Source organism: Suricata suricatta, chromosome 10, assembly GCF_006229205.1.
Source record: "Suricata suricatta isolate VVHF042 chromosome 10, meerkat_22Aug2017_6uvM2_HiC, whole genome shotgun sequence".
NCBI lineage: Eukaryota > Metazoa > Chordata > Mammalia > Carnivora > Herpestidae > Suricata > Suricata suricatta.
This window is the reverse complement of record NC_043709.1, coordinates 38,739,681-38,754,987: the sequence shown is the minus strand read 5'-3', so window position 1 is coordinate 38,754,987 and position 15,307 is coordinate 38,739,681. Positions and strand designations below refer to the sequence as shown.

At 36.4% G+C, this 15,307-nt stretch overlaps 1 protein-coding gene across 1 annotated transcript; it reads right to left on the bottom strand.

The window, feature by feature from the left end:
- Positions 1–274: 274 nt before the first annotated feature.
- Positions 275–13,771, bottom strand: LOC115304352 (neuron navigator 3-like). The gene is made up of 6 exons (XM_029954501.1): positions 13,614–13,771; positions 12,518–12,589; positions 11,725–11,921; positions 10,655–10,773; positions 5,904–6,107; positions 275–1,340 (listed from the first exon to the last, which is right to left on the bottom strand). The coding sequence occupies exons 2-6, from the start codon at positions 12,568–12,570 to the stop codon at positions 1,221–1,223; spliced, it is 693 nt and encodes a 230-aa protein (XP_029810361.1). The 5' UTR covers positions 12,571–12,589; positions 13,614–13,771; the 3' UTR covers positions 275–1,220.
- Between the last annotated feature and the right edge of the window lie 1,536 nt (positions 13,772–15,307).

Below are 15,307 nucleotides of genomic sequence, written 5' to 3'. Positions count from 1 at the left end.
GGAATCAGGGAGGAAAGCCAGATCGTTGTGCTCATGTTACATCTAGTGCTTCCAGCGGTGCTGGATAAGAATTCCAAATCTCCCTCCTTCTCAAACTCTTTTGCCTAGAACTGGATGGAGTTCAGCCACATGTCTTCGCTTTTAAGTGACGGTCAAAGAGGGTTTCCGGGTTACTTGAACATTTTGGAGGAAAGGCAATCTAAATACGCAAGGAACAAATACTGATCTTTGTTCTCCTATCCAATTCTTCCAAAAAAAAAAAAAAACCCAACAAAAGAAGATCTCTAGAGATGAGGCTACTGTGTTAACTGGTGTTGCTAGGTTGTAAATGAAAAGACAGTGGAAATTACCAGTGGTTTAGGGTTTAAACCAGCTGTTAAACTGTTGTAGAAATCTGTTTTAAGGCAGTGAGACAGCACCATAGGAAATGTTCCTTCTTTCACTGAAAAGGCTCAAACGAACAAAGCCCTAAAAAGCCTTTTGTCAGTGTTGACTAATAATTGGTATAAAACTCTGGTTAAGGGAGTGGGCAGGTGGTTTAAAAAGACCACTGTGGTAAAAACAACCTTATAAAACCTGTGACTCATACACGGAAAAGTTGGCGGAGCACATCATGTGAACGTGGCCGTTAGGAATCACGTTGGCACGTTTCCAGCTTGCCTCAGTAGTGTTTTCCCGGCGGTAGCACGATTCCCTTTGTGCTGATGGAGGGCTGGCCTCTCGGCTGCCTTTTGGAATGGGGTGAGCACACCACACGAACACTACCTGAGCCCCGGGACCAGCACCATGTGGCACACAGGAGGTTGGACGGAGAAGGGGCCCTGCCTGGGGACGACAGCCCCTCGGGGGAAACGAAAGGAGGGGACAAAAAAAGGTCTGCACTGTAAACTTTTAAAGAGGAGAAAAACAAAGTCCAGTTTGGCTATCCCATGTGCAATCCATTCGGGTGCCCTGTCATTAGGGTCCTTTCCAGTGGAGCGGTGGAGCCGCACATCACTCCACGGGTATAAAAACGCCTAGAAACAAAATAAAGTTAAGCTCCCATTTCAATTTAGCATCTTGGCGGTTCAGACTCAGTTCAGCTGCCTCCTTGGAGACCACAACTCTGGGTCAGGGCCCCTGACAGGGTGCTTTCATACTGGCAGTGGTTTAGTGAAAATACTTTACTTTTGAAACATTTTGAAAAAGCATTAGTCTTTTCCCCCAACTTTCTTCACCCTCTAGAGAGTTGATTCGAGAGATGAATCTAAAATGTCTTCTTGGTGGCTGGTGCTATCGCTGTCACAGCTTTGTGTGCCCGAGTAATTGGCTGCTTCTTGGAGTTTCATTAGCATATTCATCTGAAGAAAGAAAAAGAGACATCGATGTAGGCAGCGATGCAGTGAGTGAGCCAGCCCCATAAAACTCCCGGCCCTGAGCCACACTGAGGCACATGCCATCCAAGTGAAACGGGAAAGCAATCTGAGGCTCGTATTAGTTGCCTCCAGCTCCTACACGGTTTCTCCCAAACATGGCTACACCACCAAACCATAAGGACAAAACAGGACCTCTAGATAGCTCTTTTATTTGGGGTTGTGAATGAATACTGCTCCAGCAGGGCGACTGGGAAGGAAACTGTATCACAGCCGGACATCTGGGCTCTCTGCTGGAGAGTCCGCCAAGCTGCCCAGCTTTTTTGGCGGGGAGAAGCAGAGAGCACTGAATGGCAACTCAAAGTCGTGAATGTTCATAGCCACGCAGACGCGCGCACAGGCGCACACCCGCGCCCCCCTGAGAGAAGGAGGGGACGGTGGGGAATGCAGCCAGCTGCTGCTCTCCAGCACACCATCTGCTGCTCAGGAGCTGACCTCCAAGGAGGTGAGCGAGTGAAGCCAACCATGAGTGTTTGAAGAGGGAGAAGGAAAGAATCCCTGTCAAGTTTCTGTTGTTGTTGCAATTTCTGGCTAAAATGTGATTGATAGATCACTGAAGACAAGAGCCGCCTTCTGGAACAGCAGCAGCTGCCTCCGGTCTCTCAGCTGATAGGACAATGGTAATATTTGTTCCAGTAAAAGGGGCATATGCGTGAAAGCACCTGGGGAGAGAGACAGCTCACATTCCCATGTCTTACAAACTAAAAGGCAGCCACCTTGCTTGGCTTTTGATAAGCTCGGCAGATCCACTGTTGGAGACAAAAGAAAAACTGTTTAAAAGCAAATTGTGGATAACCCGTGCAACAATTTTAGAAAGTGCAGAAGAATTGGCACCTGTCTTCGTGAAAGGAATGGACTTGTTTTTTGGTCAAGGAATTCTAGAAGTTGTAATAATCTTTGTGTTGTTTAATGCATACTAATGTATTATCTTATAAAGTCATCAAAGTTGTTCTCTTTTTTTCCAATTTAGAGAAATAGAGATTAGGATCCAACAGAAAAGAAAAATCTAAAAAAAAAAAAAAGGATTCCTTAGTGATACGTTAGGTTGTGCATGCTTGTGGGCTCAGTGTAAAATGTGTGTTCAATAAATGCTTCTGAAATAAATGATAAACTGATAATCACCAATTTCAGCAAGCATGCCTTTTTCACAAAGAAGCTACAGTTTATAGCATATTATAAAGTCATTTTAATGTTCTTCAGGACAATATTTTTCAATATACTTGTTTGTCTAACTCTCTGAGTTTATTCAATCAGCTACATACAGATATGAAAGTAGTGACAACCTCTCAAATCCAATAAGGCAAAAAGCCAAATGTCTCCATCAATGCATCCTTTCTCTGTCTCCCTCTCTCCCTCTCCCTCTCTCTCTCACCCACACACCCCAACCTGCATGCACACTCATACAGTCTCTCTCCTTTCTGGTGTCAATTCCTCCCTCTTTAGTCGCCGGCTGTATGTTCAAGCATTTGAGTGAAGATAATTTGTAAAACGCAATTGCGAGTCGAGCATCCTCCTGATTTACTAAGAGTAGAAGTTGTAAGTGAGGTTTGTTTAAAGGGTTATGATTCTATCTCAGTCATAAATGTCTCAAATCACTTGAATGCTGCATGCTGTAAAAGTTTTATGATATAATAGAGGTGTTATTAAAGTCTTTATCTTTGAAAATTGTGCCACACAGTAAATAATTTTATTAGAATAAGTTCCAAGTGTCAGATCCATAAGAAATGTTCACAAGGGATTTACTTTGCTTTCTCATAGTGCTGCTCTGTCCTTTCAAGTCAAAGGGGATTACAAAACGGGGCGAGGTTGCATAGAATCCGACAGTCATGGGGATGAATCGTTATTTTCCGCACAAGAACGTCCCTCCTCTTCTCTGCCTGCTCCATAGTCATAATGTCCTTGGCCAGATCCTTATCACCCCTGCTATTTACAAATCTGGGGGGCTCCCAGCCTCCATCCTCTCTCTTTTAATCTGTCTTCTGTTCTGTTACCAAAATGATCTTTATAACCTGCAAATCTAGTTTAAGGTAAGTTAAGTGCCCTGCCCAAACATCTTTGGTAACTCCTTATTATCTATGTGATAAACTTTTGGATTCCTACAGAGATAAAAAAAGACTCAGCAGAATGTAGCAATTGGAGATTTTTGTAGCTTTAATTGTTCTGGCCCTTTTTGTTCTAATCTCACCAATCTGCATAGAGCTTCCTAAATTCATCATTTTTATTAGACTGTTCCATGTTTCCCCTGCTGTTTCCTTAATCTTGGATGTTCTCCAGTGAACCACATGATGAGCTTCTATTCATCATTCCAGATGCAGCTCAAATGTCTCCTTCTCTATGAAGCTTTCTTCTAATCACTTCCTCAATGGACTCACAAGTTCACCTAGCATGTGACTACAATTCTTTAACTGTAATTTATGTAAGTAGATACCTCTTTCCACTAATGGACTGTTAGCTTCTTGGGGTCAGAAATGATATCTTATTTATGTCCTGACCACCAGGTGTTAGCCCTGAGTACATACTTAGTAATACTTATTGAAGTATGAATGAGTTTGTTAATGATGAGTAAAATACTGGGAGATGAACCAAAAACCTGAATCCTTGTTCATATCTAAAAATATATTTGACACTAAATAGTGGATTGTTTCCCAAATACTTTTTATTTAGATTGGACTGGAAATATATTTTACTTGATGTCAGTAATTATAGAACTACAACAAAATAAAAGCATATTGAGAGAATATCTTTTTATCAGAATATATTTGATCCAAAGATTTACTTTTAGGTAAGTCTTCTGCTATTTAACATTTCATAATCCCTTGTTTCTTAAGCTGTTTAGTTGAGCAGCTGTTTAAGAATCAGATTTTCTTTAACCCCAATATTCCCTCAGTATGGGAGATTCTGGACCTCTTTTCCACACTAGAAGACAAGAGCATTCAGAGTCAGGAAAGAGTGCTAGATGGGTTTAGCTCATGAGAAGTGTGGGAATTGGGAAAGATGAGGGCATAACTTACTCTACAGTGTAATTCTCAAGACAAATGCTATAAAACATCTCCTTATGGCAACAGACACCATCTACCAATGCTACAAAGGTAAGACAAGAAGTAATAAAAAATTCATATGTAATAACCTATACCTGTACTCTAAAGCTTATATTTGCTCTGTTAAATTTTACCCATCCCATCAGCAATTAATTAGTGCATGCTCACAATTATGCTGCTCTAAAGCTTATACTCTAAAGCTTATATTTGCTCTGTTAAATTTTACCCATCCCATCAGCAATTAATTAGTGCATGCTCACAATTATGCTGCATCCAAACCAATCCCTCCACCAAGCTGATTTCAAGCTATGTACAAGCTAAAGGGCCAGCCACCTGTTATAAAAATACAAGTCTAGGTCCTTAAGGATTTTATGATTTAGAGCAAAAGTCGAGGATAGGAAGTCCTTTATAGGAGTTCTCTGGACTCTAAGGAGGTCTATGAATATACTTCCATGACTCTGTGGAACCCTTTGAAATAGTATGTAAGATTTTCTGTATGTGAGTGCATTTTGCTGGGGAAAAGATCTTAAAAATCTCTTAGGTTGTTCACGTGTAACCCCCGCAAATGTTAAGAATGGCCATCTGGGATAACGTTGGGTGTGTATTGGGGTTGAGGGTACAGGAATATCCCACATAATACCAAGTCATTTTATGTTCTTGGGTACAAAACAGGTTATGATTTTTATTCATTTTCTTTTTTGGTCATTTGTTTTAAGTAGCATAATGACTTTTATTTCAGTATCTTTTCTTTCTGTATTGAATATGCAATCCAGTGATTTCTTTAGAATGGTAAGCTAATAAACACGTTGCATTTGACACCAATCTATACAAATTCATCTATAAACATAAAAAAATACACAAAAATAAAGCATTTTCCTAATAATACCCTTTGCTTAATATTTTCAGAATACTCATACTTTGGAGTTTTATTGATCTTTATTAAGTCATTCACAATTGTAAATTAAGAAGGACAGGGAGAATCAGGGGGAGTAAGTTCCCTTTGTTTTCTAAGTCAGTTTATTCTTCTCTTCTACGGGCAACAAAAGACTAATTCAAAATTTAATCAAACTAGTTGATATATGTAAAATATTCTTTAGTTCTCCAAGTGTATGTTAGATTATTTTCCTTTTTTTAAATTTAAACACAAATTTCAGTGAATTGAGTTTGTAATGTTTAATTTATTTTACACAATTGTATGCATAATAAGATAAAAATTATGGTCACAGAATACAGCCTGGTTTTAGTGTTTCTTGATATTTAAGCATGCAAGTTTGGTCTTTAAGAATTTTACCCAGTGAAAGCAGACCAAAGACAAGAGTTAAAACTGAATACCTATATCAGGACAGTCCCAATATTACCTCAGATAACTATATCTTTGATACAAATGACTAAATATTGATGACAATACCCTGTAATTAAGCTTATATTAGAAGAATCACACATAGTTTCTTACCAGAGGATCCCCTTCCGTGTCACTCTGTGGAATGTGCTTTGAGGTTGTGGCTTCCTTTGTGGATATGCAGCCCTCATACCCAACATCTTCTGGTCGCAGCTGAAGTAGTGCTGGACTGTCCTGAGGCAGGGATGCTGAGCTCCATGGGTATGTGTCAAGCACCCACTTTGAGGGGTCTTCCCAAGGTGCCCGCTTCCCATACATCTAGAAAATGATCACATATTTGATAAATATAAAATATATTTCTATTCAGTAAAACAGGTGGCCACTAACTGTTGGATTCCTTTGCACACTGAGTTCTTAGGGGACTTTCAAGGGGATTGTGTCCATATTCAATTTTCCAGATTATAAACATACTTCTGTATACATATCTCTCTTTAAACTTGAAGGAGAAACAAAGCTGACCATCTGGGATAGGTGGTCATCACTTGAGAGAGTATGAGGGAGGTTTATTTCAAATGCATATAAAAATCACTGCCCATGTTTATCTTTATTAGTAATTTTATAAACCAAAAGAAAACCCACAGCTGAGAAAGAAACATTCCAGCAAGGGAGAATTGAAACAGGGCATGCTAGACAGTAAATGGAGTTCTCTACTGAAGTGCACTTTGGAAAGATAATAAATAAAATAAGAGATTTTTCTCTGTCAACCTCATTCTACTCAAACTTTCTTTGAAAATAAGAAGACTTTCTCAGACAGTCATTTTCTTTGGATTAATTTCCTCTAATAATCTCATCGGTCCCTGTAAAACCTCTTTTTAGATGTTTATTTCTAAGGCCAGTGGTAAAAGAAGAGAAAAATGGGAAATGGAAGCATTCATGTTCTCAGGAATCAAGTGGAGGCAAAGAGTCAGAAAGAAAGAGATGATAAAGCCTGACTAAAGAACTGGCAGTGGATTAAAGGGGAGAAGATGAATACAAGATATGCCATAAGTTTCTTAAACTGGACGAAAAAAATGAACCCATTAAGAAGAGCACACTGAAGAGACAGAGGTAGAGGGGACTTTGTAAACAAGTACAAGGCCATAGGGGGACAGAAATTTAAGCTAAAATGAAGAGAAGATGGCAGTAACATGGGCAAATTAGTTCTTTGATGTACTTCCTTTTCTCCTTGACCTGCTCCACTGAGGGCAATTCTGGTTGCCAGCTGCATATTTGGTCTCAGACAGCATACTGTCAGGTGTTCTATATGTCTTACTGTGGTTCAGTTAGACAAAAACAAAATGGTGGACATTGATACCATAAAAGGCACATGGATGCTTTCTGGAGCAAAAGTTTTCTCTCAGTTAAAAACCGGCTTTATAGAGCTGTCATAGCTTGCTATACAACTTGAGCTAATTGAAGGAACACTTATACTTCTTGGAAAGGAAGTGCTACAAAAAGAATACAAAAGTCTAGAATCAAATGATGGCAGCCTTTTAAAGAATCACCAAGGGCAGCAAAATTGGAAGTGGCCAATAAAATGCTAAATAGGCCCAATTCTATATTTCAGAGTAAAACAGATACTATAGAAAAATAATCGAAAGAAGGTATAGTTAATATTTAGAATACTGTTGTTTGTTGACATTTCAGGAAAGGTAGAATCACTAGAATGAAAATCCGATTCCATTGTATCACCAGTGTTTTTTTTTCTAACTAGAACATCTGGCAGAGAGTATCCCCATATGGTTCCTCATCAAAGCATTCATTTATAAAGAGATTTTTCCACTCCTCTCAACTCAGATTTTCACTTTTGCAATCAGGCTTTGCTGTTTCACCTCTTGCTCCAATTCAAGGTTTTGAACCCAAGGAAATGGCTTATAACACAGGTGATTCCCTTTCTTCCTGCTCTTAAGAAAACACATATATGGACATCATCTGCCAGTGGATTTCTGGATGAGCATGTCCTTCAATAGCAATGAGAACTGTTTACCCACCAAACAGTTTTACTTTCTTATCTCTCCATTGTGCTAGATCTCCTCCCTATGCTCCGTACATCATGGTTGATTTAGCATTCACACTAACCTACTACTAAATATCTAGGCCTACAGAAAGAAACAAGACATTTCTATCCCTCTTCAAGAATAATTTTGAAGGGCGTCTGGGTGGTTCAGTTGGTTAAGTGACCAACACTTGATCTTGGCTCAGATCATGATCTCATGATTCATGAGTTTAAGCCCACATTTGGCTCTTACCTGACAGTGCTGAGCCTGCTTGGGATTTTCTCTCCCTGCCCCTCCCCTGCTTGTGTGCACGCATGCTTGTGTGTGTGTGCATTCTCTCTCTCTCACAAAATAAATAAATAAACTAAAAAAATTATAAGTTTGAAATATCTCTCAGTTTTAGTCTGGGAAACATATTACTCTATTGGTTATACTTTTGCCTAAATTGAAGCTGTATAAAATTATAATTTTCAGGATACTGTTTTATAAATAATACTGATTTAAATATTAAAAAAAACTAATGCACTGTTTTTAAGTTTATTTATTTTGAGAGAGAGAGAGAGACAGCATGAGTAGGGGAGGGGCAGGCAGAGATGGAGACAGAATCACAAGGAGGCTCCACAGCATCTGAACTGAGCCTGACACGAAGCTTGAATCCACAAAACCCTGAGATCATGAGCTGAGCAGAAACCAAGAGTCAGATGCTTAACTGACTGAGCTACCCACGGGTGCTCTAGAACTTAGGCACTTTTAAAAAATGAGATCTAAGAAAGCTCAGTATTTTTAGGTATTACTGTTTTTGAGTTTACAAAAGCTCCTTTTTCTTTATATGTTTTAGCAAACAAAGACAAAACACATAGAATTTTATATATAAAGATTTACATGATAGCTTATTAATACTGAAACTGTATGAAGAAAACATGTAATTGATTTAGATATTAGTTTTTGAAATTATGACTTTCAGAATATTATACATTTTCACATGTTTTTTGCATAAATGATTGAAATTGAGAGACTCACATCTTAGGCTAATAATTTAGAGGGATCCAGAAAAGTGATATATTCTACTTAAGAAACAGAAACGTTTGGTATAGTCTTTTATTTTGTTGGAACCACTTTCTGGGGCTAGATTGGCTCATACTCTTAAAATATGAAAATGGATTACTTAAATCTGCAATGAACCAGTTGATAGCATTCTCCAGGATTATTATCTCTGAAATCTTCAGAAATCCACATAATATTCACCATGTTCATCAGAACCATCATGGTGGTTCCAACTACTGCCAGGCTGTTCTACTAGGTGAGGAAAGCATGCCAGGGAAAGGAAGAAGGAAGGAGTAGAGACAATCAATGTTTTTTAGATAGTAAAATATTTAACACAGCATTTCAGAGGACAAAAATGTGAAAAGCAAGGACTATATCATAATTCTAGTAGTAGTGTGATAACCAGAAATAGAGATGTCTAAGCAAAAATGTCTTGAACTTCTACTGAGTTGTTGAAAAGATTAGATTTTTTTACAAAAAAATTAGATGATTATGCAACAAAAGTCTTAAAGATTTCCCCTTGACTTTTATAATTCTACAATTTCATGAAATTTCAACTCTAGTTTAAGGAAATAGCATACTTTTCTGAAGAAAGAGAATTTTCTTATTAGTGCTATATTCTGATTTTTTAATTAAGAGTACATAGAAGAGCTGGTTATAGGGCCTCAAGACAAGGTGGCTGAGCACAGGAGCAGAGATAATGCTAACCCAATGTGCCATCAATTTTATCTATTTATCTATTGTTTGTTTTCTCTAAGTTTTTATTTAAATTCTTAGTTGACATATAGTGTAATATTGGTTTCAGGAGGAGAATTTAGTGATTCATTACTTACATATAACAGTGCTCATCACAAGTGCCGTGCTTAATATCCCTCGCCCATTTAGCCCATGCCTTGCTCACATCCCCCCAGCAACCCTCTTTGTTGTCTGTAGTTAAGAGTCACTTATGGTTTGCCTCCCTTTCTTTTTAAATTCCACATATGAGTGAAATCATATGGGCATTTGTCTTTATCAGACTTGTTTTGCTTAGCATGATTACACTCTAGTTCTATCCATACCATTGCAAATGGCAAGATTTCATTCTTTTTGATATTACCATTTATTTTATTTTTAATTTTTAATGTTTATTTTATCTTTTTGAGAGAGAGAGAGAGAGAGAGAGAGAGAGAGAGAGAGAGAACGAGTAGGGGAGGGGCAGAGAGAGGGAGACACAGAACCCAAACCAGGCTCCAGGCTCTGAGATCAAACCATGAGATCAAGACTGAGCCAAAGTGCTCTCCTACCATAGATTTTAAGAAGTCAAGTGCCTTAGAATTTAGAGCACTTTCTCAAAATAGTAAAAGATCTTGCAAGTGATGTTAAAAGGCTTAAAAGAATGAAACATTCTAAAAACAGGGAACCTGTAAGCAAAAACTACTTGTTGCAAATTATGATAAACAAATAAATGCTCAAGGCCTATGTAAACATGCCTGTCTTGTAAGATGTAGCACTGTCCAATTAACTGGCTATCTAACTGCTATTACCCTTGGCAATAATCTTGGCTTTAAATGGGAAGTTGTTGGAATAAGTGTTTTCTCTTTCTCCTACATATTTATTCTTAGAAGAGAACACACAGATAAATAAAGTAGTATATACTACTTGATCTTAAAAACTTTCTCAGTATTTTTATGTAGTTCATGCCTTCAGTTTTCTGTACATACATCTAGAGAAAAGAGTATTTTCGACTTTCAAGAAAATGATAGTATTTGTTTGTTTTTAAGCAGTAAAGAAAATTGAGTGCTATACCTGAAGACCTTCTCTCACTGCTTCCAGAATGTAAGGAACCAAAGAATAGTTCCAGAGATCCATGAACCATACTCTAGAAGCTTCTACATCCATAGGGCAAGGAAGGAAAAGTCGGGGACCTAAGAAGAAGCAAACAAACCATTTTTGAGAACCATCACATTTAAAAATCTAAATACATAAATACTCAGACATCATCTTGGGGGAATGAATGATATGTCTTGCAGGATTCTTAAGAAATTATAATCTTGCCAACTTGATTATTATTCAAGTACATTTTGCTGAAGACTCAATCCTCTGAATTCCCCTTCCTTTGACCATAAAATCTTAATCTAAAATATAACATATTAGAGTTAGGAGAAACCTTACACATTATAATCCAATACACCTGTCCCATTTTACAGATGACGAAACCGAGCTGAAATAAACTGCCAAACATAAAATGTGTCACTATTTGCAGAAGTCAGACTCAGCCTTGGTCTTCTGATCTCAAATGTTAAATTCTTCTTCTCATTTACATTGTATCTTTAGTGAGTGCATCTTTATGATCCATCAGTATGGGAAAGAGACTTTTATACATTCAATTTAAGGAGGAATAGAAAAATAAACATCTTTATGTCAACTAAAGAGAAGTAATTAAGTTTTATCTTAATGAAAATTATAAAACAACCTCAATTATCCATGAAAGATCTAAAATGTCTCTAACTAAAATCTTCTCTCACAACTATATTTGATATGAACCATTGACTGAAATATGTTTTTAGCATAAAAAAGAACTTGAAACAGATACAGTTTATTTCAAATGATTACCTGGTTTTTAAATATTTGTCTATATTAAACTCTGTTGATTTTAGTCAAATTTAAGTAAACCATAATTGTCAGCCAAAATGAATGTAATCAGAGATATAAAGCTTAGAAGAAGGCAAACTTTCAGAAGTGAAAAAGAAAACTTAAATCTTTGGAAGCCTGGAAAACAATTAGCTTCACTTGTTATTTTCTACCATCCAATCTGGCCATCTTTACCACATACTCTTAGTTCCTGGAAAATAGCATATTGCAATTTTGGAACTCACCAATGGTAACATCAGAAGAACTGTGTGTTTCCAGAAAACTGTTGAGATGATGCCATGTCTTAGGAATCCAATCTATAATTTTGACTAAGTCATTATTGCGTATATTCCTTTCAATTTCTATCTCTATCAATTTCCTTCGAAGATATCTGCCTAAAAACCCTTTCACTGGTTCTCTGTGGTTTGCACATAGCACCCACCTACAAAAAGGAAAGAAAAAGGAAAATAAAAAATCTTTAAATAAATATTTAAGCCCATAGTATTCTCTTTCCAATAATAATTGAGAAATTTCCTATTTCAATCGGTGGCTCACTTAAATGCTCAAAGGGGTTGGAGATTCATTAGCATTAGAGGCATACAAAGTAACTAACTTTTCTTTTTGAGCTAAAGAGAAGCTCTTGTGTGTCAGAAGTGAGTGGGTGTGTACATGCTGAGTCCTCTTCTGTAGGAGAATCACAAATCCTGAAATAGAAACTCTCTTCACATTCCTCACACTTAGAAGAAAAATGCTCTACTTCAGCTGGTGACAAAGTGAGCAGGACAAACATTTCTTTCCTTTTCTTTCTTTCGTTCTTTTTTTTTTTTTTTTAAAGAAACACTTCTGATTACAGGTTGAGGTTTACAAAACATCTGCTCGAGAAAGAATGCCAGAAGAAGTGAGAATTATTTTCACACTGCAGGTCACCGCGGGCAGGATTTGTCAATGTACAAATGGAAGAACACTAACCTAAAGCAAAGAGTAAGAGACAGTACAAAAACATAAATAAATAAAAGGAAACATTCAATTTATCGTTACCTGAAATTGTGATGCAGCTCTAGATTTGGTGATGAAGAAACTCCCTGATTCATTGTTCCAATAATATATGGACTGGAAAATAAAATAAAATCTGTGGGTGTACTGAAGGTAAAAGAGATTAGTACATTAAAATTGCCTTTAAAAAACCTTTAGGTAAATATAGATTATTCCATTTTAACATTAGGCTTTGAAAGGGTAATATTGTCATGTAAGGTTGAAAAATAACAAAGATCATTGAGCTAGAAATTTGGATTTGAGACTCTAATTTCCGGCCTGGCATCCTAAGGAGAATCATTTTACCTTTCTGAGCCTGAGTTTACTCATCTATAAGATAAAAAGGTTAGACAGAATAATCACAGTAGTGTCATTTCACTATAATATCTTATGACTCTTACTATGATTATAATCAAATTCATTAAGTTTTCCTCGTATTACTTCATAGATATTTTAAAGTTTCTCAAAAACATGAGAAAATTTGTATTCTTGTTTCAATGCTCATCTTATGTTGATCTATTTTTAGCATTAAAAAAATCTCTAGCAGAGATTAATTGTGATATTTGTGTCATTAAAACTAATTTTTAGTTTTCTCTTATTTAAAGGCCATATTAGAGTGAATCTTCAGTGTGTTTTCATATTTTTTATATCAGACTTCAACCTTTTACTCTCATTGTAAATAGTTAAAAATTAGATTCATTGATGGAAAAAGATATATCTGAATGCATTAAATTTATCTTTAGAGGAAGGATGAATGGAAACTCTGATGTGAAGTAAAAATGAAACCAGAGCCCTAAAGGTTCGTTTTAATTCTTAATCTCCTTGATCCATTCCATCATTGATACTGGTCTCCCAGACCCTCAACAGATCTGTAGAAGCTAACACCATCAAGTAAAACCTGTCTCCATAAATGCTTCCTGGGACTAACTGTTGAATGAATAGATAGACATTCTAAAAAATACACAGGGAGTTTTTGAAATGTTACAATATTCATGAAGGCATCTCAAGTTAATAGCATCCACCATAGATTTTAAAAGGCTTAAAGGCATAAGAAAGCAAATTTGATCATCATTTCATCATTCAAAATATTTCATAAGCATACCATTTGTTGTATTTACAGTTGAGAAAACCATTGAAGATATCACTCAGAGAGCCTACATGATGAAGATTATCAAGAATTATTACAACAGGAAGCTCTACACCATTATTATCAGCACTGCACTGTTCAGCCAGGTTAGCTAGATACTGTTGCAACTCCTTGAAAAAAAAAAAAAAAGAAAACAAATACATCAATGATAAATTTCTATCAATGGGACGCAATTCATGGTTTAGGAACAGCACACTTTGTCAGCCATCTGATATCTTTTAAAAACCTATAGGTCATTCCATTGATATAAAACTTTATTCTGCAAAACAGAAACATATAATGCTGAAAGGATATAATTTTTTAGTTTTTTAATTTGAATTTTTTTAATGTTTTTCTTTATTTTTGAGACAGAGATAGACACAGAGCATGAGGAGGGGAGGGGAAGAGTCTCCAGAGAGAGACACAGAACCTGAAGAAGGCTTCAGGCTCTGGAGCCCAACATGGGGCTCAAACTCGTAATCCATGAGATCATGACCCAAGCCGACTGAGCCTCTCAGGAATCCCCATTTTTTAAAGGAAAACAACAAAGAGGAAAGCTACTGCACAATGCCTGCAGCAGATATAAAACTGTAAACACAAAAGTGTGTTTATCAGATGTTGTCTCCCCTTAAGAAAAAGCACATACAAAAAAATATATATACACATATATATATGTATATATATATACACAAGTAAATAAAAGAGAGAGAGAGTGAGGGGGAGAGAGAGAGAGAGAGAGAGAGAGAGAGAGAGAGAGAGAGAGAGGAAATTCTGGATATGAGCTCTTAAAATATCAAGACAAATATCATTCTAGCTTTTGGTACCACAATGATAAAAGTGGATTTAAGCAAACCTTGTAATTTCAATGGTAGAATGAATCCAAAATGTGGCACACCTAATTTTGCACTGATACTTCAACTATTTTAATTCCAATATATTTTGATAGGGTGCAAGAAACCACAGCTCCAGGACTTGGACAAAATGTGGTTACTTACTTATCTATAATCTGCATAAAACTTCTGTTATATTTCACTGGATCACTTGATATTAGCATTTCTTGAGTTTCTTGTTTTTTTTTTTTTACAGGTATTATTCCTTTCTATAGCTTTAAATCTAAATATGATAACTGGTTTGCTGATTGTTCTCACAGATGGGTAGACCAAGAATGTAATTAGGTTTCTCAGAATTATCCTAATCAGTAAGAGCAGTTCCATAATATTTGCATATTTACAATGGCATTTTCCATTTGTAAATCTTGTTCGGGGTTAAAAAACAGTTCCATGATTCTAATTTTGGGCAGACAGATAAATATCTGAACTTCTCACCCTAGATGCCATTTCCCTCTGTCTGTAACACCACTTTTGGAACTAAAAGGAGTAAAGGATAAGGGTGCCTGGGTGTCTGAGACAGTTAAGTGTCCGACTCTTTTTTTTTCTTTCATTAATTTTTATTTTATTTTTTTTACTTTATGAAGTTTCATATTTTTTTAACATATGCAATTATTTTCCATCATTTACAATACAGTAGTTACAATGACACTCCAAACAGAAAAGCAAAGTAAAAAATCAAAACACCAACTTCTGTTTCATGTAATTAGACTTATACAGAAATTAGAAGGTTAAGTACCAACTAGTTAATCACCTAATTTCACAGCTATCTGAAGTGGCAAT